Source organism: Puccinia triticina, chromosome 2A (assembly GCF_026914185.1).
Source record: "Puccinia triticina chromosome 2A, complete sequence".
Classification (NCBI taxonomy): domain Eukaryota; kingdom Fungi; phylum Basidiomycota; class Pucciniomycetes; order Pucciniales; family Pucciniaceae; genus Puccinia; species Puccinia triticina.
Genome location: NC_070559.1, coordinates 8,355,778 through 8,370,910, shown reverse-complemented (window position 1 = coordinate 8,370,910; position 15,133 = coordinate 8,355,778). Strand labels below are relative to the sequence as shown.

General features: G+C 50.9%; 3 protein-coding genes across 3 annotated transcripts; 2 read left to right on the top strand and 1 right to left on the bottom strand.

Moving 5' to 3' along the window:
* Positions 1-249: 249 nt before the first annotated feature.
* On the top strand, positions 250-1,807 carry PtA15_2A889 (uncharacterized protein; the record flags this gene model as incomplete). The annotated part of the gene is made up of 3 exons (XM_053166955.1): positions 250-319; positions 492-571; positions 1,625-1,807. 3 exons carry the CDS (start codon positions 250-252, stop codon positions 1,805-1,807), a joined length of 333 nt encoding a protein of 110 aa, XP_053018127.1.
* Positions 1,808-4,797: 2,990 nt separating this feature from the next.
* PtA15_2A888 (uncharacterized protein) lies at positions 4,798-7,368 on the top strand (the record flags this gene model as incomplete). The annotated part of the gene is made up of 4 exons (XM_053166954.1): positions 4,798-5,208; positions 5,283-5,347; positions 5,435-5,517; positions 5,618-7,368. The coding sequence occupies 4 exons, from the start codon at positions 4,798-4,800 to the stop codon at positions 7,366-7,368; spliced, it is 2,310 nt and encodes a 769-aa protein (XP_053018126.1).
* An 877-nt stretch (positions 7,369-8,245) lies between these two features.
* On the bottom strand, positions 8,246-10,152 carry PtA15_2A887 (uncharacterized protein; the record flags this gene model as incomplete). Its single annotated transcript, XM_053166953.1, has 3 exons — positions 8,246-8,898; positions 8,997-9,565; positions 9,629-10,152. The coding sequence occupies 3 exons, from the start codon at positions 10,150-10,152 to the stop codon at positions 8,246-8,248; spliced, it is 1,746 nt and encodes a 581-aa protein (XP_053018125.1).
* Between the last annotated feature and the right edge of the window lie 4,981 nt (positions 10,153-15,133).

The following is a 15,133-nucleotide window of genomic DNA, read 5'->3' as shown; positions in this document are numbered from 1 at the left end:
CACTCGCCCCGCAGCTGCATCAGCTTGATTGCATAAGCCCGATTAGGGCTATGTGCGCAGCTATTGACGCAGCCTCACCAGCCAAGTAGGGTCCCACCCCGCGGGCCCTCGACCATTACCTAGAGATCCCCTGGCCAGGGACTACATAGGAGCCAAGTTCCCACACCACCAACCACCGGAACCCACCGCACCTTGCCGTCACCACCACCCCATCCCCTTCGCTTTGACAACCATCAGCCTCAGCCCTACATGTCGTTTGTGCCCATGAGTTTGACCCAAACCCCGACAAGCCGTCGGGCCGGCACCCCCAGCAACAACAGTAAGTCCCCCCACCCAGGACCATTGCTGACATGCATCCGAGTTCCCGAGGATCATCTGCCGCGAACCACCTCCCCCTCCACCCCAAGGCGGGTCCAACACGTTCAGCCACTTCAAACAATCAGGCGCCAGTCAGGGTGACAACCTGCCTGACCTAGCACCCCACCCAATAGTTCTGACCCCAACGCGGCAGATCTACGCCGATCTTGCCATCTCGCCTATCCAAGCAGAGCTAGCGGCCCAAATTGAGATCGTGAGTCATCGGCCGTGCCCCTCATCCCCCCCTGCATATCCCAATTCCTACCTCTGATTGCTGACCCCCCATACCGCCCCCGCTGTGGTAGACGGAAAAGTGGAAAAATAAAAAGTTTTTTCTATGCCACATAATTACTCATACTAGGCCTCAAGATACCATCAAATGGACCCCAGAAATGGATTCTACGGCCAATTTCACCCCTAGTCACCACTGGAAGCACCCCTGGACCCCCTCTAGCGTGGAAGTTACATCTCATGGACACCTATCACACGGCCAGCCCCAGTAACCCAGCTGTCACCTGCCTCAACCCAAGTTTCACAGTAGTACACTTATACATATCACAGGATACAAACATACATCTCCCTGTCAGGCTACACTCATTACATATTAACTACATACACTCCTTTATATACATAGTATGACATCATTTACACTGTTTCTGCAGCCTCAGACTTTGTGTATACACTAATTCCCCCTGTATGACAGCTCATGCAGTCTACTGTCACCTCATGCATGCGTTAGAATGTTCTGTTGTATATTCTGACACCATTCATGCGCCCCTGAGGGGCTATGACATCATTTGTATCTACTCCCACCAGCTAAAATCCCTCACCCTGTTGTCTAGATTAGCTGAAACCCTAACCCACAAGCCCCTTTGGGGCTCCCCTTTTGTCTATAAAAGGAGCTCTCTCCACCCCCAGTGGCCTGCTCCCCAGTTCCTCACCCAGAACTCACAACTCACCCAACACTCATCCACACTCAAATCCTAAAACCCTTATAACAATAAATCAACCCTTATAACAACAATTCAACCCTTATAACAAAGTAATTAAAACACTTACACATTGCCAGTCAAACAGATTTCATCTGGAACAGACCAGACCTATCACTTAATAAAACTTGCCAAGCTGAGCTTGGTAGGTCTTGTTGACTGATAACAGAAGGGCAGAGCTTGCAACTCCATCATACCCTTCACCATTCAGCAAAAGGGTTTCATTACCACTTTTGAGTCTTACACCGCCCATCACTACGTCCCACCCATCCCCACAGATGCTAGAGTCTGAACAAAGCGTGATGATCTTTGTCCGTCTTGCGGCGCTCCTGCAGCGCCAAGAGACCCAAACCCAAGGATCCCCAGGCGCGCTAGCCGCAGGCCTGGCCAACCTTGACACAGCCAACTGCAAGTCCCCCACCAATGACAAGGTCCAAATCAAGATGTCCTTGATGGCCTGAAGCCCCCCCTCCCCCGGCCCCTTGGTTTTCCCTTTTTCTCCTCTTCTCTTTGCTTTGGTTTTCTCTCTTTCTTTCCTCATATCATCAGCGGTAGCGTAGTAGTGTTTAGTTTTTTAGTTTGTCCTCTGGTCAGCTTCATTTATGTTCATTTTGTGCAATACCATAGGCCAAGTTACACAAATGGGTGACTTACTGCTAGCGTGATGCAAGGAGGGACCCTTGACGGTGTGATTGCGCCAAGCTGCCCAGGCGTAATGGATTCAGTGGCCGCAGCCGTTGCTGAGCAGCCCACACTAATGTCCTGCCAGATCCATGGTGGCTCCCATGATGCCCCTGCGGCGCCCGCCACCGGTGGCCCATGTCGACCACCATGAAGGCCTAGCATTGGCCACCCGGCTTTGCTCCTGACACCCTTGATGATGGGCTACCCATTCCAGCGCGGAGTAGCGGCGCTTGACAAGAATGATGCCACAATGGCGGCATCCAACCGGCCACCTGGGCTTCCCAGGGGACGGCTCAGGTAGTCATACCCTGACAACACACCAAGGGACCGCATGCCGCCCATACGGGTGTCGTTAGGAGGGCCAAACCCCTCGCCTAGCGCCTGCCATTGCCCGTGCCAACCTGACCTGCTTCCCCGGTATGTCAAGTTGACGCCCCCTCCGGCCTAGGTGTCATCTGGTCGATACAGGTTGGCGCCCACTAGGGCGAACGTATGGCGTGGGGCCTGTACACCACGGGTTGCGGTTGATTGGGTGCCGACGTAATGAATTGCGTCGGCCCAACCCCCCCGACCCCACCCAAAAATTTGGGTGACCAACCTAATGTTTCATAGCGGGATGTATTGGGATTTTTTGTTGGCGGGCCTACAGCATGCCGGCTGTTGGCTGATCTTCCAACAGCGGGCCCACGGAAGGGCAGCTGTTGGTGTATCTTCCAACAGTGGCCGCACAAAACAGTGGGTGTTGGCTGGTCATTGAGCTTGCCCATCAAAAAGTTCACTCATCGGGACTCAAACGTCAGCCACGACCCTTGGCCAGGCCGCATGTAAACCCCCTCCCTCACTTGGGGTTCACAAGGTGACACAAGACATTTCACACTTAGATACATAGCCAGTTCCCCTTTCTTCCCTGGCTCAGCAGAGAACTGATTTCCCTTCTCTCTGAGCCAGGTAAGCCTTTTATTCCATTTTAATCTCTCCTTCTTCTAGTTGTACTTAGGAGAGAACTGATTTCCCTTCTCTCTGAGCCAGATTGTCCCCTTCATCTGCAATATACAGCCCTGTGAACTAGATCTCGTCTTGAGGTCCCCCTCTCTATGCCCCACTCGACAAACAGTGAAGGACTCCCAACTGGAGTCCTTACACCGCAACGCCACCAATAACCGCTACGGCACAAAGCATTGTTCCTGACTTCCCTGTTTGTCGTATATAGACAGCAAAACATGTATTCCTGTAAAGTTTGGAGGCTTTTCTTCTTGAGATGTTTGTTTGTTTTACTTTTTTTTTGTAAAATTTTGAACTGTGTAGCCTCTTTCTTACAGCAAAAGAGGCGCATCCAGGTGACTTGATTAAAAAAAAAAAAAATAAGAAGCCCAACCAATTGTTTAGCTAACCCGGACGGCGAGCCGATCATGACCGAGGCTCGACACAGGTCCAACCAGCTGGCGGCGTTGGCTTGCTCAATGAGACAAGCCTTCGTCCGCTGCGGAGTCCTGTTGGACTTGGATTTGACAGGTGATCAAGCTGACGGAGCCAATCAGGCATGTCCAACCTGATGACACCGTCGGTCTGCTCGCCAGGGCTGGATGGGGTCGGCTGGGCAATCCATGACCCCTGATCGACCCACGTATCATGCCGACACAATGTGTCGGCGGTGTTGGCTTGGCATGCGGGTCGGATGGGTCAGACCCACGTAGTTCTGACCCATCGCCGGCGTCGAACCGTCTCCGTCGTGAAAAGCAGGGAGGAGAGGTCATGCCAGACCTGTTCCTGACCCCGCAGCCAAGCCCACGCGCTGATTCAAAATTCATCGAGCGGTGGTGTACGTCAATTGAGTATCCTGGGGAGCCACGCCCAGCTGGCGTTCCCCCCTTGCGGGTCGCAGGTGGCGCCCCTTACTGCGTTAAGTGGGCGCCCCGATGGTCCGGGTGTGTAATCTGTGCGAGCCGCCGCCGGAGCAAGATTCTCTTGCGCGCAGCCAGAAATGTATATCTTGGCAAGGGTCTCTGTTTGACACGATTGAGCTTCGAGCGGAGAACGAGATTCATTCGCAGAGCCTGGATTCCGAAGGAGAGAGTCGAGCTCGCCAGACTCCTCCTCGTCATAACATGCTGACGACAGTGACGCTTAATTCGTAGTCGTGGGCGTCAATGGTACGTACTGCGCTGCCAAGATTTACTGCGCCAGCCTGTTTACACCAACATAAATATGTGTTTTGGCCAAGAGTTGGTTCCTCTCTTAGCATGTTACAGGGAGTAAGCCAAGTCTTTGACCGAACTTGTATGTAAATGCTTCCCCGTCCTCACTTGAGGTTGCCAAAGGCGGAGATGAAAACTGGCGGTAAACATCCCACTACACAGCCACCACGCTCACGGCGACGATGACACAGGCTGTTGTCTGTCTGGGACGATCAGGCAAGCTGGAGTGCTTGCTGCTGGTCGGAAAATACCGCTGCCAAGGCTTTGATAGGATACAGGTCATCCACGAAACTGCAAATAGATATTTACTTCGCTGAGGATGGTTTGTTCTGCCATCAGCTGATGATCCACACCCATAATAAATACCCTCTGTGTTTTGCAAGAATTGCGTGGTTGGTGAGCGTTCCAACATATTTATAAAAGCCTTCCTTTCCGCCACATATATAAATATAATCCCCGTAGCTTCTTGATACGCGGTCTTATTTATTGCGATTGTGGATTACAAGCGCTATACTTGGTCACAAGTTTTTCGATCTTATTACGACTTGAGATTTATCCAAGCAAAGCACCAAATGAACGTCTTCAAAGCATACCTCTTCCTCTTCCGCTTCATTTGCTTCATCTCATCTTATCATTCTCTCGAGATTAATCGGCTTCGAGCTCGATCATTAGCAAATCTAAACACTCCGCATACTATATCGACCGCCACCAAATCAGCAGAAACACTTGACAGCACACAAGACTTGGTCCATCTCGGAAGTTCAAGCGCCAACTCGCCCATCTTAGAAGGCTTTAGACCTCATGGGAAAGCTACCGGTGAAGTGGTCCCACATGCCCCAAACCGCGAAGGAGCATTGGGTGATCCACAGGTTACAGCCACACAATCTGGAAAGGAGCAGGAATTCCAAGGTTCTGGCGAGCCTTCAAAAGTTGGGAACCCTATTCCTGCCGCAGCAGAATCCCCCGAAAAAGGTAAAAACCTGGTGAGTGTGACTTGATTTGAATTTTGCATATTTTGTATCAAACTCTACTGAAATACAACCCATTGTTTGGAAAGGTTCCAAAAATTAAGTCAAAGTTTGCTGCATTTTATCAAATGCTGAAAGCACCATTTCAGGGCTTGTGAGTTTTTGTTTCCAGCTTTAATAATTGATCTTCATTTGGAATTTCATACTCAAATACTTCTGGTTCATTACAACACCTGGTAAGTGTAAAATACTGGAAAGACTTTATTTATTGCAGTAGGATTGTCTTCAGGAAGCGTCATGATGATTGGGAGATTGTTAGATTTGGTAAGTCTTTCAAATAGCACAATATTTTTATTGTAATTTTACCACCCAGCTCGTGTCAAATTACTTCACTTTTTGGGATCAAATTCTGTGTTTTTGGCAGAGAATGCAAGGGATACAATTGGAAAGTACCTTGCTTTGAATGAGCGTGAGCTTAAATTAGCCGACGGAAAGCCTTTCGATTTGAAGTCTGTAGCCAAGACTCTTGAGGAGAAATCCCCCTTATTCCCCAGCGACAAGAATAGAGTCCCAATGGAATCATATTACGAAGATTACCTCAAAATCCTCAAAAAATACCAGCTTATTGCTGATGGAAAAAATCTGCCTAGGAAAAGCTGGCTGTCCGAGCTGCCACCAGAACAGCTTCCTGACCATGCAAAGATCATTGCTGAGCTAGAAAACTCGTTGGAAGAGCTAAACAAACCAGGAATCAAAGAACAGTTCAAAACAGAATTGGATGATGCAGTGAAAACCACTGTTAAAGCTGCAAAAGGACAGATAAAAAAGAAAGAGGTCTACTCAGCTTTGTTGGGTATGTTTCCAAAGGGCAATTCCGATAAACAAATCAACCTGGAGAAGCTTGCTAGTGCTCGCGAGGTTCAGTTAAAGAAGAAATACCCTACAGACCGAAGATTCTTGGACCTTGAGCATGTCTTTCGAAATCTTCCCCCGGATCTGGACTTGAATAAACTGGTATTCCGTTATTCCATGGTAGAAGGATTTGAAAACATTCTGGAGAAAATGCGCCTGAAATTACAACCAACTCTTCATGGCCAAGCTCAAGCTGGAATTACCAATGTTATTGCAAAACATTTGAATTCAAATCCTGAAGAAGAATCTATTTTGGCAATTGCTTCCAAAGATGATTTAGAATGGAAGGAAAATGCCTTTATGAAATTCTACGGAACTGCTGTGATGCCATCACAATTGTTTGAAAGGTTAAGAAATCACCCAGAAGAAGAAGAAATAATTAGGTATACTATCAAGAACAATGTTGATTCAATTGATTTTCTTCAAAAAGCTCAATGGGATATGCTTTGGCAGGCACCCACTCGTAAACTCTTCACCGACCAAGTTAAAATATTTGAAAGAATATTTGAGAAAAGTGGTGATCACAAGGCATCTACAAGAGTAGAAAAGTTGAAGAATCTGAGAAGAGACGCTGAAAAAACCTATCAGTTCAATCTACCACTGGTCCAGGAGCTGACAGAAAAAGGGATCATCAATGACAGCTTGATTCAAGGAGCTAGAGGAAATGAACAAGACTTTTTGAAGGCGTTGGGTACCTCAGAACAGTTCCAAAAAGGTGTGATGGATCAATTTGAAACCAATATGAACAAACACCTCAGAGAGCTATCATCAAGAGTGACACAGGAAATAACAAACCAGGCTGCATCTCGGGTAACTCAGTCACAGCTAAATCAACTTGATCAGGATGCCAAGTCTAAATATCTCACAACAGATTCATTTACAAAACCAAATTCATTCCGATTTGACGAGGCTCTGAATGTATACCATCCCGAGTCTAATAAATTCATCAAGAATCCAGCCAACCCGAATAGCTTAGCAAGAGCTTACATAGACTCTGTAGTCGCTACTCACCCTTTCAAAGATGCACCTGTTGCCTCGGAGACTGAGATAGCAATCCGGGAGTATCTGGAAGATCGGATTCAGAATATTGAAAACTTGCTTTACCAAAAGTTGCCTGAATTTAGGGAATATTTTGAAAGCATCTTGAAGCCTAAGGGACATATTGCAACCCCAGATAACTCTCCTCAATCTCATCCAGCAAAAATCATTCAATATCCCAAATATACCGACCCTAGAGCTGAGATCACAGCTTTGCGAGGATAAATTACACCCCCCACAATCATTTTGAAAATCGTTTTCCCAGACTTATATTCAGCTCATGATCAAATGGTATTGATTTTTTTGTTTTCTGGAATTACACTATCTTCTTCCTCATACCTCAAAAGAACACTCATATCTCATTGGTTGATCAATTTTTTCTTGTCGCTGCACTCTGTTGGGATTTTTCATGTACATGAAGACCAGAATCCTACAGTCTGTGCTGATATTAATCCTCTGACTAGGGTTCCTTTTTGCTTGCTGAAAGTTATCCTTTTGTTGCTTCCATCGCCCAATACACATATATTTATTACTGATTCAGTTGCTCGCAACCGTAGAAGGTCAGGTCATGACGCTATGTGTTTTGGCATAGCTACGCGCCTATCCCCAAAAGCTGTCACAGCAGGTAAAATGAGAATGTGAGCGCTAACTCCAAAGATAACGTGGAACAATCCGCTACGAGATTGCTAACGGTCTAGTGCGACTGAGAGGCCACAAAACCTTCAAAACAATGCGGCCGGTCTAAGAAAGTAGCAAGTAGCGTATGCAGCCCTCAAAGAGCTAATAAACAGTGCAGCGCAGTCGGGCCAAAAAAAAAAGTATGGATGCTTCTCTGAGAGCAAGCGCTTCACTATCCCGTTGTTTGGCATTCCCCGCATGTGTTCTTTTGAAGGATGTTTCCCTCATAAGGCTGAAACATCCATGTGCATCTTGATTGGGCCTGAAGCAACATGGTTTTGAGGCACACCGATTGCTCGGCTGACCGAGGGGGGGGGGGGGGGGCTTTCATGACTAATCCTTGTATTTATATCAAGTCTATCGTCAGTAAGAACAGTGTAAGTAATACATAAACTTAAACGGATATATTGGGTAAGGGTTTGGTTCAGGTTGAGTGGTACAAGTTCCGTGACGGGGTCTCGGTTTCGAGCGCGAGTTGGACGCGAGTCAGTACAAGATAAGACATCCAAAGCAAGGGCAAGAACCCAACCCTCGAGCCACCATGCTGATGGTGGTGGGGATTTAGGAGGGGATGGCGGAAGCCGAAGAGGGCGTCGGACATGCGTTGTGCGACCGAGTGGGCGACGGCGTCGGCGGGCCGTTCGACGAGCTCGAGTGTCCCGGGGAGGCTGTGGTTTTTGGGGGGTCTGAAGCGGAGAGTGTAGACAGGCCAGTGGGCGAGCGCGGCGATCTGACGGGCGCAGGTGTCCGACAGCCCTCCAGCCCCCGTGTGGTTGTGGGCACTCTCCGCGCGCCGGCGGGCGGCCTCCTGCGAGACGATAGTATCCAGCCGGGCCTGGCACACGCTCTGCCGAGTCCGCGCCCCCGGCGCGGCGGTCCTGCTCAGCCGGTCCCGCACAAACCCGATGATCGACCCCCCCGTCTCCAGACACTGCTCGCTCGACCATCGCCCCCCCGGCTTCGCCTGCCGCTGCTTCACCAGCGCCGGGATCTCCTCCGTCAAATAGTCCTGCGCCCCCCGGACTATCCCGCTCCGGTCGCGCAATCCCACATGGATTTTCGGCACACCCAACAGATCTGCAATATAAACCCCAAAGATTCACAGTCAATCTTCTCTGTTCAATACCCGTAGAGCCAAAAAGACCACGGTTATTTGGGGGAAGAACCAAGCTGACAGGATTGGAGCCAGAACTTCAGCATCTTGAAGCGATATAGATTCCAGTGATCGCGATCGGAAGCGGGCATGATCGAAGTTTTGATTTCGATGAACTGGTCGATAGGGACGGTCTCAGAGGGCTGGTCGGAGTTATGAGCGAGCTGATGGCGATGGTGATTGAAGGCATTCGGATCGATGCAATCGACCTCTCCGCCGAGGATGAGTCTGTTCCCATTAAGGTTAGACTTGACGACGGAGACCCATTGGGTGTTGGTATTCACGTCCTCGAACCCGCTCGGATTCGTCAGCAGACTCTCGTACGAATGGCCGTAATACGTCTGTTGGGCCGATGAGCCCCCCTGCTCTTCGGCCGTCTTCGGCCCATCGATCATGTACACCGTCCCGTCTACCATCATCACTTCCTTCGTCCATCCCCCTCCCCCTCCTCCGCCCTCCCCAGCCGTCTCGTACACCGATGCACATAGCTTCGTTAACACGCCTCGCCAGGTTATCAGGCTCGCTGAGAACACCCCTCGACACAGATCCAGACGCTCTTTCGGATCAGCCTTGTCCAAGAATCCTATCAGGCTAAAGGTCACCAAAATCAGCCAAGAGATTATTTTGAGTGTGTGTGTGGGTTATACTTGATACCTGATCAGGAGTCCGTCGATGCCTTCGTCGATCGATTCGTCTCGAAAGACGGCCCGATCGATCCGATGACTGAGGTCGAAGCCGACGAGATTCTGAGGGACCGAGAACGGTCTGAGAGACTCGAACTGGTGTTTGCCGGTCCTGATGAGCCGGTGATCGTCGTAGGAGAAAGAGGTGAAGGGGACCGGGCGTTGGTAGGAGGCGAGTTTGGCGGCTCTGGGAGGGCGTGAGCGGTTGAAGGCCGCGACGGGCAGGGTGTGAGTGGCGGGCTGGGTCAAGGGGAGGGCCTGGAGGGCTTCGCGGAACTGCTTGTGCTCATCGTCGTCCTCCTGCTGTTCGTCGTGCTCGGAGTACTGCTGCTGGTGGTGGGCTTGCTTGGGCAGGGCGCGATGGGAGTCGACTGCTGGTGAGAGCAGGTTGGCGAGCTCGATGGCCGAGGGTCCCTGGCTGTGGCTGGGGTGGAACTGGGAGTGCGGGGGTGAGACTGGGGTGCTGTTGAGGAGGGTGTTGAGGTTGACGGGCATGGCGGGCGATGGCCGGCAGCGAGAAAGCGGGGCCTAGCACGACACCAGGTTGTAGCCGTGCTGCAATTGGCTACGCGACAGGCGCCCATACTAGGGGCGCACTGTACGCGTGTTAGGTTCTTCCGGCTCCGGCTCCGGCTCCGCACGAGCTAGGAGTTAGAGGTGCCGAAGCCCCTGCGTACTGCACGCAAGGGGTTGTTGTTTTCCGTTCTTCCTTCTTTCAGCTTCATACCAGGCGTGACCTGTACACGCACGTACTGCCTGTACCGTTGAATTTCTATTCAACGGATCCTTCTTGTTGTTTGGTTTCCTTTTCCATTGTCGGCCCTCATAAAAGGGCCTCTCTTTGTATGTCTGTTTCCCCATCCATCCTCTGTCGTTGGAAATCCAGACACATTCTCGTTTGCCTTTTTGCCGCGTGTAGCTTTGCTCCGCCGCAGGCCCATTTTTATAGCCTTGTAGCTTGCCCGCCTACAAGTGGTAGCGAGTTCTTTTTCACGTTTCCGACGTTTTTCGACTCCACATTCGGCACAGTTTCTCCTATAATACCAATCACATCACCCTATGACAATCATAGTCTTTTCTTTGCGCTTCGGCAAAATAAAACGTAAGATTAGAATTTTCTTGATTTGGTCTGGGTAACGGTTGCCTCAGTTGGAGTTCCCCAGTCTCTTGTTGACTGGTCCTCTGGGGCAGGGTCCTGTTTGGCATGCTGCGCGCGCATCCGTCTGGTGTTTTTTTCTTCACGGTCACTGACGTGTCGAAATTTTTTCTTTTGTTTTTGTTTCTGTCCGTGATTAGATGCCCGTTGGTCACAGTCCCCCAGGTGGGAAGCAACCTCTTCCTACCGTTGGCGGCGAGGTTGTCCCTAAACCACCGCAGGATGGCGTCCGGTACTCGAAAGGCGAGGTCGAGGCAATGAACCCAGCCAAGCGTCTGTGGTATGATAACCACCGAGACCTCCCTCAATGTCAAGAGGATCTCATCGGGTACGATAACGATGCTGTAAGTCACACTACCACGAATAGTAGTGACATTGTTAAGATGTTGACCCAATTTGTTGGGCAGATGAATCTTGACGGACCTGTGAAGAAGGAACCGGCGGATTCCAATTGTTTTGGTCCAGCCCCGCCCGTCAACGCGGAGCCGTTGAAGACCGTGTATGAGGAGGACCCGCTGAAAGTCCTCAAGTACTGGCCCGAGGAGCACCCGAAGTTCAAGGGGCAACCGGGCGATGATGCCGTAACCTGGCTTAGCAGGTTGGCGGTACACCTCAACAATCGCAGCGCCCACCCCGCCATCTGGCACAAGGTCGGCGGCCTCCGTTTGGGCGGCAAGGCCTCAGATGATTACTGTGACGCCGCCCTTGCCGGAACTCGCCCCAGGAATTGGGACGAATTCAAGCATTGGTTGGTTCGTTTAAGCCCGCTAGGTACCAGTCCGGCGGCACTAGCTAGGGAGCTCGGCGCGTTGAAGCAAGGCCCCAATGAGACCCTCCAAGCGTTCTACGCTAGGTATTGTGCTTGGATGTCCCGCGCGAAATCGCACGGGTATCCTTTCGATGCGATCACTTCTTTTGTCAATTGTCTGACGAAGGGGCTTGCAAAACGGGTTTTCAAAGAGATCACCCGCTGCCAGGTTCAACGTACCCCGTTGGATTTGGACCAGGTTGTTGTTACGGCCATGGAGTACAACAGTGCGTACCGCGGCGACGCCGCCTTAGCTTTGACTTCGACGGCAAGTTCTGGTTCCGGTTCCGGCAAGCGTCAAACCAAAGGTGGAGGCAACAAGGCTGGCAAGAAAAAGCTGTATTGCTACAACTGTTGGTTGAAGGATCACCTTCTTGCGGACTGCAAAGAGCCCAAGATGGAGCGCCAAGCGGCGTACGAAGCCGCCCACCCCCCTACCAATAAAGGGAAGAAAAAAGCTTAGTCAATGTGGAACCGTCTCTCCCGTTGACACCTGTTGTAGTTACTGTGACCTCTCCTCCCTCATCCTTTTCCCGCAATCTATCTCCTGTCACAGTTCCTGCCGAGCCTGAGGGTGAAATACCCCTCCCTGAGTTTGGTTGATACCCCAGGCGTGGGGACAACCACTTTGGTAGAGCTGTCTGAGGACGCCACCGACGTTGTTTACAATAGTTTGAGCTCCGTGCCTCTAGCCGCCGCAAATGCGGTGGCTGAATCGAGCACGATTTGTGTAGACTTCCTACATGAGATTGAAGGGCACTTGGCCAGAGTCCTTCTCAACACAGGCGCCGGATTGTCCTACGTGTCTTCTTCTTTTATTTCATCTCACTCACTCCCTGTTTTCTCCTCCCCCTCATTGTTATGCGTCGCCGGCGCCTTTGGAGACAGGAATAAAGATAACCGGTTAGCTAACATCCATTTCTCTTTTTCTGAGGTGGATTTTCTTTGTGTCTGTAGGATCGCGCCGTTATCTAGCTACGATTTGATTCTAGGGCGTGATTGGATCGCAACACATGTGTCGTCGACGGATTGGGAACACAATTTGTGGTGTTTGAAGGGCCCAAACGGTAAAGTAGCTCTTTTTGAACCGAGTTTGCCCGCTATCTCCCTGGTCCAGGAGACTGTTCTCGCGCCGCTGACGGACGAGGATGAGATTGTTTTGCCAAAGCACCTTAGGCGCCGAGGTATCTGGGAAGGCGCAGCTGAGAAACTGCTGGCGCTTACCAAGTCGGAGGGAGTTTCGGGACCGCGCGACGAGAGGCCGGCGGAGCTGCCCACTGCGTTTGGAGATGAAAGGTTGGGTGATGAACTACGTGCACTGACTGCCGAGTTCGCCGATCTTTTCTCCCCTATTGTTAAAGCCTCAACACGCAAGCGCGTCATTGAGCACTTAGTGGCCGATACAGGTGCGGCTGCGCCTATCTACCAGCCGGTTCGTCAGCTTTTGCCCGCTCTCTTGGGGACGCTGAAGGAGAGACTCTCAGGCCTTCAAGACACCGGATTTATCCGGCCTTCAACGTCGGCATGGTCCTCCCCGATTGATTTTGTTAAAAATCCTTCCTCTGGGAAGGTGCGCTTATGCGTTGATTACCGGCAGGTGAATGCTGTCACTAAGAAGGACAGACATCCACTGCCGGTGATTCAGGAATGTTTTGATGCGCTCCGTGGGGCTAAATTCTATTCCAAGATTGACTTGCAGCAGGGGTTCCACCAGATGCGGATTGCCCCCGCGGATGTGCCCAAAACTGCTTTTGGGACGAAGTACGGCCACTTCGAGTGGCTTGTTATGCCTTTTGGCTTATTTAACGCGCCCAGTACGTTCCAGCGCATGATGACCCACATACTACAGGAATTCATCGATGATTTTGTCCAGGTCTACCTGGATGATATCCTGGTGTACTCGGCGTCTGAAGCCGAGCATGTTACATATGTACGGCGGGTGCTCCAAGTCCTTCAGGACGAGGAGCTGAAGTGTTCCAGAGCCAAATGCTCCTTTGGTTTACGTGAGATCCAATATGTTGGCCACGTTGTTGGTTTTAATACCATCCGGCCAATGAAAGAAAAGATTGAATGTATTCAATCTTGGCCGCGCCCTGCGACAGTCTACAACGTCCGAGCTTTCTTAGGTTTATGCGGTTTTTACCGCCGTTACGTTAAAAGCTTCGCGAAGATTGCGGCTCCCCTGCATGGCTTGACAGCTGGGGGAGTCAAGAAACGCGAGAAGATTCTTTGGTTGCCTGTCCACCAGGCGGCTTTCGGGTTGCTCAAAGAGGCACTGGTGTCTACACCAATCCTCCTCACCCCAGATACTTTGAAGGCTTTCGTCATGGAGACCGACGCGTCCGACTTTGCCGTCGGCGCGGTTTTGTTGCAGTACGGCGACGACGACCGTCTACATCCAGTTGCGTTTGAGAGTTGCAAACTCAACAAAGCGCAGATCAATTATCCTGCTCAAGAGCGGGAGCTGCTGGCCATTATCCACGCTTGGCGGAAATGGCACGTTTATTTGAACGGTGCAGTCGCCACTACTATTGTGTACACTGATCACGCGTCCTTGGTTTACCTTAAATGCCAAAAACTTCCTTCCAAACGGCTTTGCCGCTGGTTGGAGGAGTTCGCAGAGATGGATATAGAGATCCGTTATAAAAAAGGCGCTGATAATATAGTTCCTGACGCGCTTTCGCGGCGGAGTGATCTATCACTCGTCGACGAGATAGGCGACGTCCTTGATGAGACCAATTGGCCTCTACTGATCCCTTACCTGCATGATAAAAGGGAGATCCCCGCTTGGGTCCCTGAGGGGCTCGTAATCAGAGCTGAGCAAAACAAAAAGTTGTTTGAGTTATATGACCCGGACAATGAAACCCTGATTTATCTGGGGCGTCCCGGGCTATTGGAGCGCTCGCCGTTTATTCCTCTGGCACATCGGTTCGACTTGCTTAGAACAGTTCACGATGATCTGGGCCATAGAGGCCGCGATTGCACTCTACAAGTGCTGCGAGGCCGAGGCTGGTGACCTCTGCGCTACGAGGACGTTAAAAGTTACGTGGCCACTTGTGCGCCTTGTCAAGTGCATGAGCGTGCGCACGCGTCGCAGGAGACGGGTCTTCAGACCCCTCTGCCTGCCGTGATGCCGTTTGAAAGGTGGTCCTCTGACTTCATTAAGATGCCGGAGAGTTATAAGGCTGGATACAATTGGATACTGACCATAGTGGATCATTGTACCTCTTGGCCAATAGCCATTCCCTTGAAAAACGCGACGGCTGACGCCATTGCGGAAGCTGTTTTTGATCATGTAATCACACCGTTTGGTTTGCCTCGCGAGTTCCTCACGGACCGCGGGTCTAATTTTTTGTCCGCTGGGTTTGCCAGTTTCTTGGCCAAGGCGGGTGTTAAGAAGTTAAATACTTCCGGTTATCATCCCCGCACCAACGGGAAATGTGAGAGGTTCAATGGTATACTTGAGAAGGCGCTGTTTTGCCTTAATACTACCGGCGACCCCAAGCGCTGGG